The sequence below is a fragment of the Chiroxiphia lanceolata genome, chromosome 5 (genome assembly GCF_009829145.1).
Source record: "Chiroxiphia lanceolata isolate bChiLan1 chromosome 5, bChiLan1.pri, whole genome shotgun sequence".
NCBI lineage: Eukaryota > Metazoa > Chordata > Aves > Passeriformes > Pipridae > Chiroxiphia > Chiroxiphia lanceolata.
In genome coordinates, this window is record NC_045641.1 from 39185514 (window position 1) to 39208090 (window position 22577).

At 38.8% G+C, this 22577-nt stretch overlaps 1 protein-coding gene across 4 annotated transcripts in view; it reads left to right on the forward strand.

Moving 5' to 3' along the window:
- Positions 1–22577, forward strand: part of NAV3 (neuron navigator 3) — a 257821-nt gene that overhangs the window by 53219 nt on the left and 182025 nt on the right. For all 4 annotated transcript variants that reach the window (XM_032687747.1, XM_032687746.1, XM_032687749.1 and 1 more), the window contains exons 2-3: positions 19395–19512; positions 20225–20277. In XM_032687747.1, coding sequence (XP_032543638.1) covers positions 19395–19512; positions 20225–20277 — 171 coding nt within the window. The remainder of the gene's footprint in view (positions 1–19394; positions 19513–20224; positions 20278–22577) is intronic.

Genomic DNA, 22577 nt, shown 5'->3' on the forward strand with positions numbered 1-22577 from the left:
TGGCACTGCTTTCCAGCATCTCATTCCCCAGTCTGTATGTACATCTGGGATTGCCCCATCCCATGTGCACAATCCGGCACTTCCTCTTGTTGAACTTCATAAGGTTGGTGATTGCCCAGTCCTCCGATTTGTCGAGGTCTCTCTGCAGGGCCTCCCTGCCTTTGAGGGAGTCAGCAGCTCCTCCCGGTCTTTTGACATCTGCAAACTTGCTTAGTATCCCTTCCAGTCCTGTATCCAAGTCGTTTATGAAGATGTTGAAGAGCACAGGGCCCAAGATGGAGCCCTGTGGAACCCCACTAGTGACAGGTCACCAGTTTGATGTTACCCCATTCACTATCACCCTCTGCTCAACCCGCGAGCCAATTGCTCACCCCTGACATGATGTGTTTATCCAGCTGTGTGTTGGACATTTTATCCAGAAGGATCCTGTGAGAGACAGTGTTGCAAGCTTTACTGAAATGCAAAAAGATGACATCAGCTGGCTTCCCTTACTCAGCTAGGTGGGCTACCTTGTCATAAAAGGAAATGAGGTTTGATAAGCAGGACTTTCCTCTCGTGAATCCATGCTGGCTGTGACCAATCACTGCATTATCTTTCAGGTGTTTTTCAACACCTCCCAGAATAATCTCCATAACTTTACCAGGTGCTGAAGTGAGACTGACAGGCCTCTAGTTTCCAGGGTCCACCTCCTTGGTTATCTTGAAAATTGGGACAACATTTACCAGCTTCCAGTCAGCTGGGACCTCTCCGGATTGTAAAGACTGCTCAAAAATCATTGAGAGAGGTTTTGCAATGGTATCAGAAAGCTCTATGAGGATTCTGGGATGAATCTCATCAGACCTCATAGATTTGTAGAGATCCAGCTGGAGCAACAGATGTCGCATAATTTCAGGGTCAACTGGGAGTTGATCATTCTCGCAGTCGTGGTCCTCCAGCTCAGGGTACTGACACCCCCTTGGTCCATCATCCATGTTGAAGACAGAGGCAAAGAAAGTGTTAAACACCTCTGCCTGGTCACCCTGTTTGTGAGATGAACATCCTCATCCTATAAGAGGCCAATGATATTTTTATACTACCTATTGCTATTAATGTATTTGAAAATGTTCTTTTTATTGTTCTCCACTTTTCTGGGCAGCTTGAACTCCAGTGAAGTTTTGGCCACAGGAATTTTCTTCCTACAGTGGCAAGCAGATTCCAAGCAGAGAATCAGGAGTTCTGATAAATTTTAACATCATATTTAATGAGATTCTGGGTTGTAGTATGTTGTGGGAGGTTTGGGAATAGATTTATTCATATGCCATTTATGTACCTTGTGGAACAAAGTTGGTTATCTTGTTTTATACTTGATTGTGATGTGATGCAAAAAGTAATGTTTCATATATAAAATAAAATAGTTTTTTTAATAGGGTATCATGAATTATACTCTGGATTGTTTAAGTTGCAAGGGCAAATACATGTTGGCTTAAGGCACTTGTTTAGAATACGCTATGGTCTGGCCTGGTTATAGGTGCCACATATTGTGTTTATGTAAAGCTTCTCTTGAAAGAATCCCTTTAGAGTTAATAAAATTTTGTAACCACCTGTGACTTTGAAGTACAAAATGACTTGACCAAAAGTGCTCTGGAAGCAATAGTGAATGAGAATGTGGGGACAGTCAGGAGAATGAGAGTGTGGCAGCAAGTGGGATTGCTGCTGTACAGAGGATGCCACTGTTTTGAAAAGGAAATTGAGGGTCGTAAAAGGGTTACAGCTGCACGTCAACAAAAGTCAGCAGAAAGTTACCTCTTGGTGTGTCTTGGGATAGTAGTGCTGTTCTTTCCTTCAATCTGAAACACTTTAGTGATCAGCATAAGTGGATGTCAACACAGCCTATTCCTCCTTGGCTGTGAGTATATCTCGTATAGTTCTTGCCCCATGTGAAACACCCTGTAACTGAAATTATATATGGAATCCAGATTTTACCAAAGAAACCTTTCCAGATTCTTTCTGCCAAAAATCCAAGTAATGAAAAATGCACCACTCCCATAGTACCCTAAGATGCTGCTTAACAGTGGCTTTTATTGTATTCCTTCCATTTTTCACTCTCATTTAGACATTTGAGTGACTCTTTCAAGAAGCAACCACAAATTGTGTGCAGTTTTCTTGTACGCAATGTAACAAACATGCAGCAAGAACACTACAGTTCCTGTTTGTCTCCAAAGGTTGTAATTTTGAAATGCTTGTTGCAATTTTTCCTTGTGTAAATAAAATGTGTGCCTGGAAACAAGTGTTCTAGGAAACGAGGCTGGCAACAATTTTTTCAGTAAATTATTGATTTGTTCAAAAAGTTGGCATTGATATTGAATAGGTCACAGTTTATTGCACTGATGAGTAATGATATATACAGTTTAGGTCAGACTTGGCAGGATTAAGAGCAGCACTAGCACCAGATAAGACGGTTGTCACTCAGTGAGGGCCCTGGGAGGACAATCAGTCTAGTGGGCCATGGGGAATCATGACTGCTGGAAGGTGAGGTAGAGTTGCTGTGACTGGGGGTAGCTTCAGCCCCTTCATTTGTGAGAACTACAGGACAGTTTAGGCAGGTGGCACAAGGGGAAGCATTTTTAAGGCTACGTTAATTAATGTCAAAATATTGGCCTGATACAGAGCTGGCTTAGGATCAGAGGAGAATGAAAGCAATTTATTGTGTTCATCTGTATATGTTCTGTGTATGTTGTATAAATGTATTAATAGTGCTTGACATGTTTATATTTTTATATTTAAAGGATGGGTAGCTCTAGAGTAAGTTACTGCAGTCACTTTATTTCTCATATCTAGTTTTTATTTCCATAGATGGAATAAACTGAATTTACTAGAAGTGTTTGACTGCATTTCTATGTTCTATTAAGTTATTAGACATCTACTTAGATATGCATTCTTACTTCTCTCCCCACATCAACTTCTTCAGTGTGATAAACCCCCAAACAGAGCTCTTGCCCCATTATTAAGGCCTGTTCTTGACATTTTTTCCTGTATTTTTGTTCCTAGCCTTCAGTTCCTACTAAATATGTGTACACTTATTTGAATGTGCGACCATCTTGTTTGAAGCACTAATTGTGCCAGGCCTGGGATGCTTTTTGATTATGCAGGTAGAAGAACAAAAAGAAGACAGGGAGATAGTGAGATATTTATCCACATTACAGGAGTGTGGCCCTCCTGGAATAATTGCATCTGTGTGAGCTCCTGCTTTGCAAATTCCTGCTGTCCCTCTTCAGAAACAATTCAAAACAGAACGGATGTACTCCGTTCAGTCTTGTCCCAGTAGAAATCAACAGATATATTAGCACAGATTTCACTAAAAGTAAAACTGTGAGGAACAGTATCTGTTGTGCAGTTTTTCTATATATCCTCCTATTCCACCTATAAATATGTAGCCAGATGCCTCCAGTCAATCACAAAATTTGAGTTTAAAGACAGTGGTGCACTACAGGTGGGATTAGTCTCACTAGTTTTTGTCCTCTGAAAATTAGGAATTTAATTTAAACTAGTCCTCTAGGTTGCTTTCCTGGTTTTTGAAGGGCATCTTCGTAGGGGAATTCATTCTTCTTTTATTAGGCTCCTGCTTGGGTTAAACTGCTTCATAGTTTCCTGTTTCTCTGGCTACAGACTGCTGATGGAGCCTAGGTGCTCACCTCAGGCTAGATACCTGCCTTTTGGAAGAAAATATCTTGTTCCTAAATACTACTGACTTTCAGTGATTAGCCATATTTATTTCCATACCAAACAAACTGGTATGGAATATGCATATAAAAAATGAAACATGCATATATAATTAAATATGTAAAATCAGAAATATAACAGCATAATTATGCAAGGTGTATATTCTTTTGATATATTGCATTGCAGTTAATTGGTGTCTTGAGTGCTCTGAGCCACTGAGGTATCAGAGCAGCAGAGGTCACAAAACTGAGCTAGGAGTATGTGCCATTGTTGGATGCAGGTCTGCTTTTCCATAGGTCTCTTCCTGTGTAAGTCCCCACTGTTGATGCTCTCCTGCATCCTCTGTGCCATTGAGCTCTGGGATGAGTGACTCGCATGATGTGGGGGCAGGAGGTGACATTCTTTCCCCACCATGATTAGTCACACACATCCTGTACCTCAGTGCTTCCCCAGATTTACCCTGTGGCCTCAGTGCCATCCCCTGTCCCAAGAGCTCCCTTCTCAAATTTTGCTGTGCTTCTGGGAGCGCAGGGCTTTGTCTGCCTGACTTGAACTGATTTTGATGCCTGGCAAAGATGACAGTGTTAGGGAAAGCAGTTCATTCCATCTAATTCCACATGAAAAAGGATTAGGGCAGAGCAAAGTTTTGAATAGCATTAGTGAAGCAATTGATGCAATGTAGAAACAGGCCAGCTTTTTAAGTATCTGCAAACAAGACCGAGCCTCAGATACTCATTAGTACCATAAGCTTACAATAAGCTATGATGAACATTTCAATTTATGCAGCAGTGCCAAGGGGGGATGTGGTTGATTGGTTTGTTTGTTTGTTTAGCTCCAGGCCCTAGTTCTTATCCTAAATGTAACAATTCTTTTGTTTATATGTTGTCTTCAGTGGAGCTATTTCTGCTTTCTTGTGGTACAGGTAGGAAGATGCCAAACCCCAGAAATTTTAATGGAATATCCAACTGAAAACAGATGAATGTGTTTTAACTCCTTTGTGAGGAGAAGAATGTTCCTTATTTTTTGCATCAGTATATGCTGCAGTTGGATGTTCTTGATGGAAGCGAAGAGGATCTTGCCTGTACTCGATAGCATAGCATTGGGTGTTCTGCTGGTAAACAAATTTACTGAAGTACATTGCCAATTCTTTGGTTTGAATAGCCGGTAAAAAAATCAGATTTTAGTAGGTTATTCCCTGCAAAAGGAAAAAATGAGGAATTTTTAGATGCCATTTTCTGCTTTACATGAACTCAGGACACCTTTCTATCTTAAAATGGAAAATACCCAAGTAATCTGGGGCAATCTCCTTACCTATATCCCAAGATTATTTCAGCCATGATGGTACCATGAAATGTTTATGTACTCTGCAAATTGATACTATTCAGGTTGTTCTGTGATTTTTGTGGGTTTTTTCTGCAGTGGTTTTTCTGACCCTGAGTTTTGAGTTTTGTCTCTCCTTCTTCTAGTCAGCTCATTTTTCTTTGTCCATCATCTCAACAAAAACAATTTTCACAGTCATTCTGCCAAACTTATTTGAATCCCTGAAAAGTCTTGCATTTGCCTTTGCTCCTAGAAAAACTCTGTACCTATCTGTCTCTTACAGATACACCTTATCTCTTAATTTAGAAATATCTTCAGAAAGACACCTTAAAGGATATCAACCTTCTCTCAAGGGAGAAAACCGTGATGAGAGCTATGATATAAGGCTCTGATGAAAGGATATCTTCTTTCCTAATTGTTTTCCTCCTTAGTTCTCAATATTTCATATCATATAAAATACTCTCTCCTTGTGTTAGGATTTACAACACATCATACAGTGGACTGTTTTTAAGGCATCTGTGAAAAATAGTTGAAAAAATGCTTACCGTAAGTACATTTACATTACTTTACAGAAAACAAAACAGTTCTACAGAGATGTTTTGAGACCATCAAAGTTTTTTACAGCCACTCTTGTTCCATCTTGAAGGTAAAATTATATACAAGGTCTTTCAAGAGTATAACAAGAAGTGACGGCAAAAATGATGTTTTGTGCAAAAAGAGTAATTATAAGGAAATATTTTCTGTCTTTGCTCTCTCCAGACTAAGGGCAGTTTACTCTTCCCAAAGCCAAGTATAGAGAGTAAGATTAAATGGCATCTTAAAGCTTAAAGATGATTGAGCTAGAGAGGAGAAGCATCATTAAGAGCTTGTAGGTACAGAAGGAAAAAAACAGGATAAATACTATTTTTGAAAGGTTGCTGTTTTAAGAGACAGAGCACTTCCAACGGGCTCGCACAGGAGAGCTGAACACAGAGGCCCTGCATCTCCTGGATCCACAAGGACTGCTTCAGGGTTTAAGAGGCTATTTCTACTTCAAGGGACTCGTGGGCAGGTTTGGAGTGGACCAGGCCATGTTGTGTCTGTCATGGCTCTCTAAAAACTCCAGGATCACAGTGACAAGAGACCAGAGCCAGTGCCTTCCAGCCAGGAACAGAGAACAGCCTAAAGTGACTTTACAAATGCTTTCAAGAAACATTGAAAACTTAGGCAATGGAAAAAAACCAAAACTCTTTGTTGCTTTAAGCCTTTGTTCTGCCTCCTGACTTTGAGTGAATAAATACATGAAGTTTGTTTAGAAGTGTTTGGGTTTCCCTGTGAACAGTGATTCTGCCAGCCTTCCACAAAAAAGGTTCACTTGTGCCAAAGTCAGATGGTCTGGTCAGTTGAACAAACCATGTAAGAAACTGGGCAAGCCACAATTAGTTTGAGGTGTTTTCACTGCCTATTCCCATGAAGGACACCAAGAGGGGTGTGTACATAGTAAAGGACTTGAACAACTCTGCAGGTTGTGCTCCAACATCACACCTTCTCTAATTTTTGTAGCCTCTCTCCACATGGCTTTGCTATTCCTTCAGTTGTTAGATTCTTCATGAACTCTGCTTATATAGTGTATATTCAGTGATTGAATATGTATAGCTAATACAATTAGATGATAATCGTACTATCTACCTGCGGATTTAAAAAATTTTCTCAATTCTTGGCTTTCTTTGTGGGTCTTTAGGATCAATCCATCCAAACTGTAGGTCTGGTGTGGTTTTTTTTAAAAAAGTTTTACCTAGTAACTGCTGAAGGATCATGCGTGAACCTCTCATGTAAACTTAAATGCCCAATAAATTTGTAAACCTTTGTTTTGCAAAGAATGGACAACATGCAAATATATTTACATGCTATTGTTTTTAAATAATCTTTGCTTCACATCAGGTGCATTCAGATGGGTTCCCTTTTCTATGGGCAGTTTTTTGGTTGAACATAATTGCAAGACTGATTATGCAGTATTGTCATGTACCCTCTGTATCACTGTGGCTGGTGTGTGATTAGAATTTGGAGCATGCTAACACAATTAATTGAAATATATTGTCCTTAAGATAATTACTTACAGGACTGTGTTGTACCACTGAATATTATGAGCATTTTAAATACCATTTTTAGGATGTAATATTTTTTAATGGCTTACAAAACAAGACCCTTTATCATTTGTTTGCTAGAGTATGTATTTTACTGCAGTATTTTCAGACATTTTACAGTGTTCCTTGGGTATCCAAATCCTGCAAGCTTTTTTGACATGTACCACAGTCACCTGTTTTGCACTGTGGTGTAAACAGCTGTTTGTAAGGGAATGCTTCTGCAGATTTGAAGTTGAAGGAATGCAGTACATTCATTTACACAATAAGGGGGTATATAATATTTTAGAGAAACGCATTTAATCTATCCAGCTGAGTTGGGGTTGTTTTACTACAAAACCACAGACTAGAGAAGCCATTTGCCCACTTTCATTCTTCTTTAATGTATGGAATATCTTTTTCAGACTAAGAGACACAGATGAAACTTAAGTGGTTCAGCAGACTATAGATCAGAGCTTAAAAGAGTTTTACTGCTTGGACTCAGGAATAATTATTAGGCGGATAATGCCAATACCATTATAACCTCTAATAAGATAATGACAGTAACATAAAATGAAGCATTGATGAAGTATGGAATTTTATTCCTGATAGTGAAGTAACATGAAGCTGCCCAGAGAAGGTAAGAACAAAGCCATCTGGTGCAATGTTTGAGAAGCCTTTCTGTGGAACTGCACAACTCTAGAGGTACATAAAATTTCAAGCTTCACTTTCCACTACAACTTGAAGTTCCCAAATGCATAAATTCTTTAAAATAAAATATTAAAAATGCATTAGAGTTCTTTATGTTTTCAGGATGTTCCTCCAAAGCATTTCTCCTTACATTTATATCAAAATTACATTCAGTAAGTATCATTAAAAAAAGGCAATCCTCTGTTGTCATAAGCCTTTAGGAACAACATTAAATTTAAAGAATTTAAGGAAAAACTTGTTTTAAGGATTCTTCTATTCCATACTTATGTTATGCACTAAATAATGTAGGAAATGGCTGGACTTTTAACAAAGGATATCCTTTGTACAGTAATTCCTGAAATATGACCTTCCCTCCTCCCCCGAAGAAATTATGGTTCTATGACCTACCTCACTTGCATTTTAGGTGCCTATATCCATCATTCTCATCCTCAGAACTCCCACTCAGCAGCTGTCTATTTTGGCAACACTTGTATTCCGTCCATAGCCATTCCAATTTTTTGCATTAAGGATTTGTACAGACATGAAATTGTACTTCTGAGAATGCTCAGAAGCTGCACTGGCTTCACAGACTTAAGCATCATACCAGCCAGGTTTATTTAAAGGGCAGGTGAAATAAGCACCTGCCTACTATAAGAAAAAGTTAGAGATGGAAAAAAAAACAGCCAAACAACCCAGTGTTTCAGAATGAAATATTCATTATTCATTAGCAATAAATATTTCCTGTTAAAAAAAAAAAAAAAAGCGCTAACAAGTTATCTTTATTCCTAGTTTATCAGGGACTTAGAAGGTTAATGGGAAAGGTCGGAAAAAAAAAGTTTTTCTTGTTCTGAAAAAGTAGAGAATTCCCCAAAATAATACTCCACACGCCTCTGAGCGATTAAACAGCTGTGTGGACTGTCTTGGAGTGCCAGCCTTCTCAGCGCTACCTGAGGAGCTAGTGGTGTCATTAGTGCTGTGCAACACCACAGTCCAAGAAAACAACTGAGCCTTACATGAGATGGTACACAAGGTGGTAGGTGGCTGGATTAGAGATTCATTTGAGAGGAGATATGATGCTCCTTTTACTGGATCATTTCTATTTCTTACTTACATTAGTGGGACAAAACACAGAAAGGCTCTTGGAAGAAAAGGCTGGACAACAACCACCTCTGTCCAAAATGAATGCTATAATCTCTAGCCAGCAAAGTTATTTGTTTGTGTTTTCAGTGACTTCCTTTCTTCCTCACCTACTTCCTGCTCACAACTTCCCAAATCTTGAATTATTTTCTGTACAGTGGTGTGGCCGCAATGAGAGTATCTCCTTCCTAATCCTTTACAGAAGCTTTTAGTCCCAAGGGGTGATTGTGTGGGAGGCAGAAGATATGGATTTAACTAAATTTAAAGGCAGTGACCCTTTCAAGTGAGTTGTTCAATCCTTATCCTTCATTTCTAGTCTGTTATCCAAGAGACAGTGTATCACCAGAATGTGTATTTTAAAAGGAAACATAGGGCAGTGAGTGAAGACTTGTGGGGTGTGGAGATCAGTCCCTTGAGGAAGAGGACAGTGGGTGCCCTGTGTACAGCCACTTGTGAGGACCCAGAGAAAAAACCTCAAACACAAAAGCACTGTTTTGTGTCATAAAAGAATGGGTTTTCATTTTTTTCAGAGGTAAATCATGGCTGAAAAAATTTTGAGTCATGAATCACATATTCATGTGATAATTCATGTATTATTTTGGGGGGTGCTGTAGTCCTATAGAAGTGTGTAGAAGAACCAAAAGTTTGGATATCTGTTGGAAGGTTTGCATGGGACATCGAACAGTGAAGGAGACTCCCCAGGTCAAAAGGACCTCCCTCTTTGAGACACTGCCTCTTCTCATGTGAAGTGCAGCCAAAGCCTTCACTAGAGGTATTTAGGCACCTTTTATAATAGAAAGGAAGGGTGTTTAGAACGTTTTTAGTAGGAATCTAGAACCTTTTTCTTTCCATTGTAAGATCCTTCTAAATCTGGTTGTGTTACAGAAGATGTATGTGAGACACATCTTTCATTAAGAAATGAGAGAGATTATAATAGTGAATCTCGTTTGGGATGAAAAGTCTGGTTGTGTTACAGAAGATGTATGTGAGACACATCTTTCATTAAGAAATGAGAGAGATTATAATAGTGAATCTCGTTTGGGATGAAAAGTCTTCTATTGTCAAAGCTATGATAAGATTATCACCTTCTCTTTGTTGTTTAAGAATATTGACTGACAAAACTTACTTCATGAATAAAATTTATTGTGCTGGATGATTGTAAATTTAAGAATTATTATAATCATAATGGGCAGGTCCTTATTATGGGCAGAGCTTTCAGTGGTGGTCAAAGGAAAAAAGGAAATGTCCTGAAGTGGTGTTCCTGTTGTACTGAGCTATGTCCTTAGTCTTCCAAGTCCTGAAACACTGTTTTACATTTCTTGATCTGAAGAAGTATATGTGTAGGCTGTCATCTGTGTAAGCATAATTTAATTTTCCTAAGCTTCAGCCGGGTAGCAAAAGGCAAAATGGTTGCACACACATGACCATTACTATACTCACATTCACCAAGAAGACCTGTTTTAACAGATTAATAACAGTGAAAAGAGACTCAGATTACTTACACTTGAAATCATTAACCTATTTACTTAATAATTTTGTGTGACCTTTAGCACCTCAGTGGTGTGCTGAATGTGTGCAAGACATTTATTGATATTAAAATCATAGAGTTTGTGACAAACAACTTTTAAACATCAAAGCCCAGAGAAAAATTAAGCTAGAGTTAAAATGTCTTGTTATAAAATATGTAGCTCAGAAAGCAAACAGTGTATTTTGGTTAGTTTGATTTTCAGGGCTATTCTCCCACATGAGAAGAAACCAGACAATTCAAAATTCTCTCTAAGCCTCAAAAATTCCTGAAGACTTTATATTTAAAGTTAGTTGCAGTCTTGCAGTCTTATTTGCTACTGTTTTCTCACAATAAAAGAAGAAATGTATGTCTTAATATTTTTGCATCTTTATATATCAGAAATTTGCCTTTCCACACTTAAAAAGAAGTGCTGGCAAAGAGGGTTATTTTGATCCCCAGGCCAAGTTCTTTAATGCCAAATTGTAGTGTGGAAAGAATCTCCCTCTTATAAATCCTAAAAATGAGCTTTGATGGAAAATCTGGAGTAGTGTCACAGTGTCTCAGCTCCATGTAAGGAGCTCCATTGCTGATTTCCAAAGGCAGGTGTTGACTCAATCCAGGAATGGTCTGTTTGATACCAAGAGTGGCTTTTTGCTTGTGAACAAAAATAAATCAACAAAGTAATGATGCTTTTGTTCTCCGAATTACTTCATACTTTGTAGTCAGGTCTGAGATTGCAGAAGTCTTTTCTCCATTCATCTGTGTTGCTGTGATATTGGTGAACTGCAAAGGAAACCTATGCAAATTCAGTTCATTTTTTCCTTTGCAGAAAATTTAACTGCTTACTGTGGGTTTCTTCATTCAAGCGAACACAGGACTGATCATGAAACTTATCCTGGAAGTGATAAGACATTTATGAGAAGTAGAATTCATACAAGTTTAGAGCATAGGAAGTTTCATTCGAGGGAATGGAGTGGGGCCTCTGGTATGGAGTGTCACCATTTCTATCCTGGATGCCCAGAGAAGTAAAAATATGGCTTTCTTTTTATCCTTCTTCCTTTGGATAGTAAAAGGTGCTCCTTCCTAAATCAGCTGTTTCTTCTGCAGGAATTCTGTTTAGCCAGGAAGTGTCACAGAGAGCCATGCTTCAAGCTTTCGGCAGGATGAAGTTCAAGTGTGTGTGCACCTACAGGAGACAGAGGGATTTTCATATATTTCAGTTCATTTAATTGTATTAGAGAATTCTGGCATTGTGCTTTTGATCAAATTACTTTCTTCACACATCACTACTATCAAGACAAACCATGTGCTCCTCTTATATCTGTCACTACTACAGCGTCACATTGTCTTACAGAAGCAGCTCTGTGTGTCTCACCACACAGGACAGTCATCAGCTCTTTTTATCACATACTCCTTGCCCCCTCACTTCTGGAACACATTTTTGCCAACATTAGCAGGAAGGGTTGCTCTGTAGGGAAACTCAAGTTTGGTACTTAAGAGCTAGCATCTAAGGTACACATTTTGGGGATGGAGAATTACTTAGTTTGTTACACAGACTAAATTCTGGTTAGTGAATGGAGTGCATTCATGCTCTTGAAGCACATCTCTCTGTTTCTTTTTACGTGAAGAGGATCTTTGACAGAGCCCAAGTGGTAGGATCACATTAAGAATCACATTCGTTATCTGAACTAAAATGGTAAGACACCTTCTGAGTGCTGTCTCTAGGTGTAACGCTTATGCCCCCCAGGGCATCATGGTCTTCCTCACTGTAATAAAATTAACTAAGATATTAGTTTTAATCAATGTTTTACATAAAAGCTGCATTGAATAATAGCTCCTGTATTTTATTGTACTTTCACCAAGTGGATGCTGAAATGTACTTTAAAGATACAAAAAAAAGTATATTTAAGAAATAGTTCCAAAGTTGTACAGACAAATATATGGAGTATTTATAACAGAGAGTGTGAAGGTTAACTCTTTTGGAGGATCACTTTGTGTGGGTGGTACTTAGTATTGTCTCCTAATAATTCAGGAAGCTCAAGGACAATGTTGATAACCATGATGGTATTGCTCTTTTGCAAAGTATTGCTTCCCTGCAGCACAAGCCTGCAGGGAAGCAGCTGTCTGGTTGGGGTCCCTGAAGCTGAAGGATGAATATCTGGCTCCTTCCTGTGGTATTTTATTGCCATTGCAAAGGACTGAAGAGTAGGTGTAGGAAGCCAATAAAATTATATGATTAAACTGTAAAGCAAATTGGTATGATTCTTTACAAAGGGTGAACAAGTTATTTTATTCTATAAAGAGTTGGATTTTTAGATGGGCAATATACAAATTACTCAGCTAACTTTACATGCAAATACACACAAATATACACTCAAAGAAACTCATACTGTTACCTTTCATCTGGCACAGAAGCATCAAAAGTCTTGACCCTATGCCATTGGTGAATATTGGCCTCAAATACACGTGTTCAATTAATTCTGAGTTGGGATTTGGGAATAAATGAGTGGAAAGGGAACACAGTAAGTCAGTACTGTTTCTTCAGTGATTAGATCACAAGCTGTAAGTGAAACTTGGAAATATAAAACAGTCTCCTTAAAGTTCAGTAAGTCATCTAAAGCTTGCCAGTGACTGCTGAAGAGTATTGTTTCTACTAATTTTCTTAGCTGGGATTAGTGGAGTTTTGTTTAATTGTGTTTTTATCTGTAAATTACTGAGTAGTGTTGATGGATACATGCTGCTATTTACAAAATAGAATTGTACTACAGGGATTCTGACATTTTGGTTAATTGGCATGTATCCCTCTAAGTGGTTTCTATTCCTTAACTCATAATTGTTCTCATTTGCTTAGTGGGATTTAGAAACAGGGTTTGTGGAATGTCATTTAATACTTATTTCATTTTGTTAAATGAAGTGCATTAGCTTCCATCTTGCCTATAAATTAAGTCATTCCAGTTTCGTTTTCTGGCTATATATTTTTAATTGTGTAAATATTTTTCTTTCTTGTGTAATTTGCTTAATGTTATGGAAAGTGCCACCCCCAGACCCTAGCTTTACTTCATAGCAAATGAGTTGCAGTGTGTTTTCTATAGTCGATTAAATCAAGACACAAATTGAATGCTTGATCTGTCTCTTATGGCAGTTCAAATGTGAACCATTGTTTTCCAGAATAGCCTTTTTCCTTGCTAAGTAGAGGACTGAAGCTAATAAATTATTCTTTTGCATCCCAGCAGCATAACCTTCAATAAGAAAATATTTAAAAGGTCAGATCCTGCCTTCCGTTTGAGTTTTCCTTAATGTATAGGCAGTAGGAAGGAGAAAGGCATCTCATTGCAATCTGATTTTCTCACCCTATTCTAACACTACTCAATGTGTTGCCCAGCTCTTTATGAATACAAACAGCTTCAGGGACACTCCAACATGTGCTTTGCTACCCACAATTTATTAGCCAAGAATAGCTATGTTGAAATAGAGTTGTGGTCATGCCCTCTCCTCTGGCAAATCCTCTTCATCAGGGACTCTGGGACTGTTATGTAGGCTCTATTGGGTATTAAGCATCCAGGGTAGGCCAAACACTGGAAAACCTCGTAGGAACTAGATATGCAGCCTTTGCAGGCCATTTTGTAGCATACTAGAGAGCAACAGAAATAACTCATCAATCTCTTTTTTCTTCAAGCACAATTTGAACAGGTGTCTATGGGTGAAAAGCTCTAACTGCTATCAACTATCAGTTGTCTCCAATGGCAACATTTTATGCAGAGTAAATACAGTACACTAGAAAGTCATGTAGCACTTTTATTGGGTTAACTATGCCATATTTCCACTTTGGCTGACTGTTAAAATTCTAGTCTTGGGTCTATTTAATAGTTCCATTTTCTTTTATTTCTTTTTTTCTAAGGAAAAAAAAAAAGGAATTGTGAAATGTATTCATATAATCCAAACATAGAATAAAAGACAAACTCCTGCTATGCCAAAAAGTAGTATTGTGTATTGATGTGAAATATTGTAACCCTGGTATACTGCTAGCAACATTTGTTTTCTTTGGTAATATATAGTTTTTTCTTCCATTTCTCCAACACTTGTTTGCCACAAGATGAAGAGTAAAGAAAAATCTGTGGGAACCTTGCTGTTGCCTACAGATTCTTTTTGGGAAAAAAAGCCTCCCAACCTCCAAAGGTATTAGAGTGACATTGTGCACAGAAGAGAGCACGAGAGTGAGCGCTGGTGGACAGCATTTCAATTCTTCCTTGCTAATAAATGAAGATTCGGTCATCTCCTACAGAGTATTTTAAAGGACACATGATGAGAACTGGATACTATCTGTTTATTCCACATATCTAGGAAGGACACTTTTTCATATAGTGGACAAATATTTTAATATTTTTCAAATATAACCTATGCTCCTAAATGGCATGGAAATCTGTCACAAGGTCTTAGTATAACTCACTTGGCAGCAACTGGTGTTCTCCCTAAGTAGCAGCATTGGTGCATAAGTGAGTGACACAGGCATACTCTAAGAATGGAAAGCTGTCTTCTTGATAGCAACAGGAGACCATTTTCAGAGCTGAGGCTTCATATTACACAGCAAACAAACAAAAATATCTGGAAGGGTCCTGATTCTTGGAATATGCATTTTCCCACCAAGTCTTTTTATAAAATTACCTGATAGAAAAGCTTATAGAAGAAAAGATTTTAACCGAGAATATCTGGGTTGTATTCCCATCTCTGTTTGCCCTTGAGTGAGCCACATCAAAAACCAGCCTTTATGCCTCAGTTTCCCCATGTCTACAGAAATAATAAATAGAAGAGGTGATCTCATTTATGCCTGGAAAGCATGTTGAGCTGATTTAGTGGAAGATAGTGACAAAGTGTCATGCGTTATTATTGCAATAGGCTGCCTGCACTTCTGAAACCCACCTGACATTTCTCACTTGGCATTGATTGTGGGTGGTAACATTTCTGTTTTAGTTTTAAAGAGGATGCATTATAGCACTGCCTGATGTATAATTACATGGCTTATGATTAAAGCATTTTCTAAAAAAGGCAGTAACCTGTGAGATCCTCTCTCTTTCACTTCATTAAGCTACTGCACCATGAAGTGTATTGCTTCATTACAGATCCTGCCAAGCAGCTCTACTGTGCTCCTTGTAGCTACATGTAAAGTATCGAGGTGAAGTTCCTAACTATATTTGGGTATCAGAGTTTATTTCCTCTACTCTGTTGAAGGTTGGTATGACGAACAGTTGAGGAATGCTGGGGGAAACCATTGTTAACACGAGCAGGCTGTGCTCGAGCTCGGATTGCCCAGCTGAATCCTGTTTCATGTTGCAAGCTGTTAAATCACCGGTGCTGGGATGGGGCTTGGATCTCACAAACACAGGATCAGGTTTGTTCTGTTATCGTGTTGCTGAGACTGATCCTTCATGTCACAGATAACAGTGGCTATCTCGTATATTGTCAGCAGTCAGAGCTTAGCGTTGGAGTGGAATACTCCTGTGTCAGATGTGCCTGTAAAGCAGACTGGTAGGAGAGGAAGCTTGGGTAGGATGTGAGTGAATCAGCAGCCCAGCCCAGTGTGTGGCTGTAGGGCAGGGTTACTGGAGTGCCAAAGTGGACAGGAAGTGCTGCAACAACTAACCCTCGTGTCTGCGTTCCTCTCTGAAACAGCCTTAGCATAGAAAAATCAAAGATAAGAGGTTTTTGGGGAAATATTGCTGCACAATTAATGCAAGATAGCATGATCTACTGCTGGTTCTGAAAAGAGGGGTAGCATGCACAGCTCCTCCTTAGATCTACTCAGCACCTAGTGGAAGGGGAGCACCTGTAAAAAGCAGACTGCTGCATGAAGTTACTGATTCTTTATCTTCTGTTCTGTGTGAGTATTGTCAGTGACAATGCACACTGGAGCTTTATGTTTTCCCAGGGAGTTAAATTTTATGTGGTGCATAATTACATTGAAAGGGGGATTCTCTATTTCTCATTATACTTGCATCAGAAAATTTAATGTAAACAGATTATAGTGGATGTGTACATTTTTATAATTTCATGTGTCTATCTACGTGCTTTTCATTTTTTACAACTAATTCCTGAGCAGCTGGGTTCCCAGAAATATGAGATGAATGAGAAGGGCATCCTATGGGGAAGGGGGGGGGGAAACAGAAGCAAGTGGTACTCCTTACAGAAAGAGAGGAATTAACACGTGATATTCTACTGCCAGCTGGGTGTTGGTTTGCTGTATTGTCTCCATCAACAACTGTTTGCCTTTTTGATTATTTTTTTAAGAATACTTCTGAAGTGAAAAAACGACTCTTTTAACACTGCCTCCACCCCAGTACTGTTTTTCTACCATTGGATGACTATCAAAATGCTGACCATCAGAAAAATTTTTGTATTATGTGGATTATCAACCTTTGCTTAAAAAACACTGTTTGCATTCTTTATGCTTATCACTTTTAAATTAATGGGAAAAGAAAATTGCGAAGGGGATGGAGGGTTCAATGAAGCCCATTCTTTGAATAGTAGACACTGGCATAGCAGCTGCTACAATGAAATTTCCTTGTCTGCTTAGTGAGAGGATAGTTCAAATTGTAGTCAGAATTAGGACTGATACACCCAATTATGTGAGGGTGTGACAAATGAAAAAGGAAATGCCTACTAAAGTATTTTTATTCGTAATGTGAAACTAACCTAAAATAATACTGGTGGAATTAAAATCTGTATGTTCCAGTGGATCAGTTTCATTGGAATACAGAAAATAGTTCTGCTTATAGTAATAGCTCAGAGAGTATTTCTGAGACATTACTTTAATAGAATGACTGAAGCTGAAATACCAGTAGTAGGGAATATATGATGCTATGGGTGTGGTATGCATCTTTATCATCATGATTTCATACTGTACTAAATATGTGTTTTTACAATCTTTAGAGACCCCACATTAGAATTCATTATATATGGTTATATAGTTGAAGAAACACTTTTGCAGCTACAGTTGGCTTTAATAAAACATTTTAATGGAGCCTTTTATGTCACTCACTTGTAATAGGGAAAAAAGAATATCAATCAGTGAAAACACAGGTGACTGAAGTGGACTTCTGGGTGCATCAGGGAAATTAAGGGCTCCACTGAATAGCAGCATCCTTTGGCTATGGGGGAGCTGAATCCACTTCCACGGTTTAATTCTGTGGAATTATCTAAAGTTCTAAAGCTGTCAAAGCTGTGGCAAATCAGCCAGTGATCCCTCTGCAGGAATAGGGGAAGAAATCAGATAGACCAAACAAGTTACAATTTTCTCTCTTTTAAGAAAGAGGGAGAAAATCTGTGACAAAGGTTCTCACATAGCAAAGGAGTCCTTAGCAGGGGAACATGGACTAGGGTGTTATACTTTTGAGGGGTGGAAAGCAGATGATGGTCCTCTGGGTAAGACTCTGGGAATTGCATCCATTTTCCAATCCTTACTCTACTGCAGATTTCCTAGGTAAAATAAGCAAGTAGTTAATGGCTTTGGCCTCTTTTTTTCCTGTTCATAAAATGGGTTTCTGATACCTTCCTCCCAAGTATCTATGAGGTTAAATAAAAGGATGTTTATAAAGTAAGCTCTTTTTTTTGTTTGTTTGTTTGTTTTTTGTTTTTTGGTTTTTTTTTTGTTTTATAAAAGAGGTGCAGTTTCAACATTTTCAAACAGTATTCTCAGCAGAGAAAAACCCTTAGTTATATTTACTCACACAATGGTACTGGCAGACGTATATGCTTCCTCTCAGTGGCAACATCCCATGGTAGTCAAAGGTTCTGTACAAGTCCTATTTTCTAGAGTGAGGAGAGAGGTCACAAACACCCTGCAAAAGGGAGCCAGGGCTGGCTGCCAAGGGCCACTGGTACCCTCCATCTGTGTGACACCTCCTGCCAATCTCCACTAGTCTGAGCTTCCTCTGTATGCTGGGACACCCCAGGATGGTATGAGCACCTCTTGGAGTGCACTGTTCCTTCAGTGTAGAGGTGAAAATGTCTGTGCCTCTTATCTCACCCTAAGTGAACCTGGTTCTGCTTGTCTGCATGCTGTAGGTGTTGCCAAATGCTCTGTGTACATATATGCCTTATAAATGCCTTCAAACTCTTTTTTCTTCACCTCTTCTCTCCTCGCTTATTTTGGAGGAGGATGTTCAGTTGGTCCTTTTAGACCTTTTGTTGATAACTGCCATTTTTGTGCTGCCTGTTGCTAAGTATTTGGTGCTCCTCAAACTCATCCTTCCCCCTTCCACTTTAGGAGGAGAAAGGACACAGCATATTTCCAGAATATATATACTCTAATTTCAGTGATAACACTACTGTGCTTCTGATGCTCTCAGCCTCCTCTGTGCACATTAGAACACTTTGAACTGTAGGCGAGTGGATGAACAACCTGTCCCTGCACAGTGGGGCACAGTGATTACTGCACAAAGTGTTACAGAGGCATCCCCAGGTGCAGGAATGCCAGTGACAACCTAATGAATCCTTGCCCAAACACAAGCACATTTCTCTGCTATCACTTTCTCTTAGGCAGCCCCAGACCATGAAAATTGTTGGTGGGGCATGCGTAGAGACAGAAATGTGGGAGGTGGAATTGCAATAGATGTGATTGATTTACAACAGGAGTTTCCTTTACACTCATAAGGGGAATTTTGCTTGGTCACAGCAAGTTTGAAGCCTCATGAAACAGCCTGAATCATTTGAAGTTAAAATAAAACAGAGGATAGCAGGGGGAGGGGCATGGCAGTTTAAAAAAAAAAAAAAAAGGCAAAAAAAGCACATTAAAATTGTTTCCTTTGGTGCTGACTTCTTAAATGGGAATGTGATCCAAAATAGTTCTGGTGTGCAAGCCAACATTTGTTTTAAAACTTTTTATTGTCTTCTTTCCTCTCTTTCCCTTCTTCCCCTTCTTCCCCTTGCCCTCCCACTCTGCTCTGCAGATTTACACTGACTGGGCTAACCACTACCTAGCAAAATCTGGCCACAAGCGGTTGATCAAGGATTTGCAACAGGACATTGCAGATGGAGTTCTGCTAGCAGAAATCATCCAGATCATCGGTAAGACCAGGGCTGAGGGAAGCACTGCAAGCTGACTCCTTGCATGGGGGAATATATAATTCAAATTGAACATATTTAACAGTAAGATGAACCCTGAATAATACAATTTGACTGGGTCCATATGTCTCCGATATTTGTGTAGTTCATCCATGTCTTAATTAAATAATATGTTTCTGTGAGCATGTTTGGAAGTTGCTGTTTAACCATACTTTAAATGGCCAGAACTGTATCTTACACACTTTGAATTGTCAGAAATGAATGCTCCATTAAACCATATGTCTCCCATGTGTGCATTTTGTTAGTTGGAGTGGCTCATACTTTCTGGGATGCCTTGAAACTGTATCCTGACCCTGCAAAGACAATTGTGGAAGATTTCATGTCAGCAGTTATTTTGCAGGGGCTGAAGAATTAGCAGCGACCTCCTTCACACTTCCCCCTTTGCATGATTTGGCATGTGGAAGCAACTGCTGCTAACAAGAGTATTGTTACTGTACGACTGAGCTTTACTTAGAAGGGGGGTCTGTGTCAACAAAACCCTCTGCACTTTTTCCTGTGTCTTTTCTGCTGTTCTGGTTTTTTTTTTCTGTTTTGATTTTTTAAGTTTTAAGTTTTTTGGTTTTTGGTTGGGTTTTTTTTGACTGGGGAGGGGAGTGGAAAGGAAAGTTTTATCTCATTGTTTACTTCTGCTTTTCTTCTCACTGTTTTTGTTTAGCAAATGAAAAGGTTGAAGATATCAATGGCTGTCCCCGGAGCCACTCTCAAATGGTAAGAATAAAATTATTTTTAGTTTGTGTTGGCACCACTGCACTTTTCTAATATGCTTCTTAATAGTGATTTATTTATACTATGAATATTCTGTCCCATGTTTACCATAAAGTCCTAATTCTCATATAGTGTTCCTGATACTTTTTTTTCCATGCTTGCTTAGTGTTTGTCACTTCATTTCTGTGCTCACTAACTTTGGACCTTGAGATAACCTGGCAGCAAAACTTCATCAGTTCTAATTAATCCAGAACTACCTTAGCAGACCTGTTCTAATGATCCAAATAATTTCATTTAACTGAATTTTTAAGGGCGGTAAGTCCAAGAACAAATTATTAAGTGGAGTCTTTGTGTCTGGAAAACTGGTTTGATGAACAAGACTTGCCAAATTGTTTTTAAATATAAATAGCTTTTTGGATTGTCTACTGTGAAGTCCAGTTAGATGCACTGACTCCAAGACTTTCAGAAATAGCACTTTAGTCATATGGCTCTCTGAGCTATAGCTGGCAGCTGCCTAAAGACTTTTTTAATACTCTCAGACAAGAAGCATTTAGTGACTATGATTCATATGGAGTCTTATTAATCTTTTACTGTGTTTATGGCAAGTCAACTACATTTAATAAGATAAAACCATCTGAGAAGGCTGTATAAGCGACAGGAACAAAGTCTGAGCCTCAGTAACATCACCATGCATTTGCTGAATCATTTGCAGCTCTAGTCATGTTCCCCCACGCTGACGTGTTTGCCTTTCTGTTACCATTCAAATAGTACATAAATAAGGTGCATGGTTGTTTAGCTGGCAAAGATTTTTGAGTATAATTTGGATGAGCTTGCATAATAGCAAACTGCTGAAGCTGGGCTTAAAAATGGGAGTTGAATAGAAAAAAGAAGTGCATTTGTTCAGTGCATTTTTAAAGGGGAAAGGTGTTTACAGCTTTTTCTGCAAAGCTTCAGGAGGTAAGGGGAAAATTTTTGAGTGAACTGAATAATGGGATCTTTCGGTTCTTACTGTTCAGAAACTGTCCAGGTTTAGATTAAGCTTTTTCTCTGACTTTCAGGCTTTTTGAAACTGTCTATAGAAAGAATATATGCAATTTCTGTAATAATAGTTATTATTTTAATTAATAACATTAAACTAGCACCTAGTGACCCTGACTGAAAATGTTGGGAACTCCAGCATGGAACTCTAGTATTACACACACAAATCAAGAGATAATCAGTCTCTACTTTAATCATGTTAAAACTTGCCATTCCAGACAGGCAAGACAAACAAGAAGAGACGAAAGCACAGAAAAGTGATATGATTTTCCAAGGTTATGTAACTGGTTTGTGGCCATTTAGGATTGCTTAGGGACCCACCAATCTGATGTCTATCGAGCTTCATTTCCATGAGAGAGAGATGAGCTGCAGAGAAGTATTCACTCTAGGAACATCTGCATCTCCAAAGCAACAACACTGGTGTATGTTCCTTGTTGATAGTTGTATTTTGATGTGGCATAGGGTTTCTGGATTTCATCTCTAGCTCTGCTGCTGCTGCTATGGAGGAAACAGGGTCAATGAATGCCCATGCCACAGCAGTACCTGTGGGAGTCCCTTTGTGTCCATCTTTTTCCTCCCATAAGCCCATCTCTCAGCTCAGCCAGACCAAAAAATATTCCTAAGTGCTCTGAGTTTCAAAACAGGTGCTTCAAAAACTCCTGTACGTAGTCATACACTAGTGTTTGTGCAGAGCCTAGAGTGTCCCATTTAGCCACTTTAACTTAATAGTAATGTATTTATTTATCCTTCTTTGACTCCATCTCTTTACTGCATTTTTTTATCTCTACAGACTGATTAGGTTATTTTCCTGCTTTTTGACATGTTGATTTCTCAACTGAGCTAGGAAATTTATAATGTACTGAACTTAAAGTAGTTCAGGCTTGTTAGTTTTTCCTCAGTGCATCTCAGAAACCCCAAGTTTCTGAGTCTGCCTTCCATTTGTTGCCTTTGGGCTGTGCAGTTATCTAACCTAGGCAATGGCACAATTTTGCCAGATTTTCAGGTAATTTCCCTTAGCAGTGCTCAGTTTTGTCAGCCCACTCAGTGGTAGGGCAGTTCTCTTCTTGCAGCAGTGGACTCTTATGTGTTTGTAATATGCACAAAAAAATGTAAAGTGATCAAAGTTAGTTTGCATGTTTGAGATGCACCAGTACGTAGCAATATGTCCTGTCAGGATTTGTCAGAATATCAGCCCTCAAATCAGCAAAAGTCAAAATATTCCTGTGGTATGTTTGTTAGCCATTAATTCACCACTTTCATTGTAA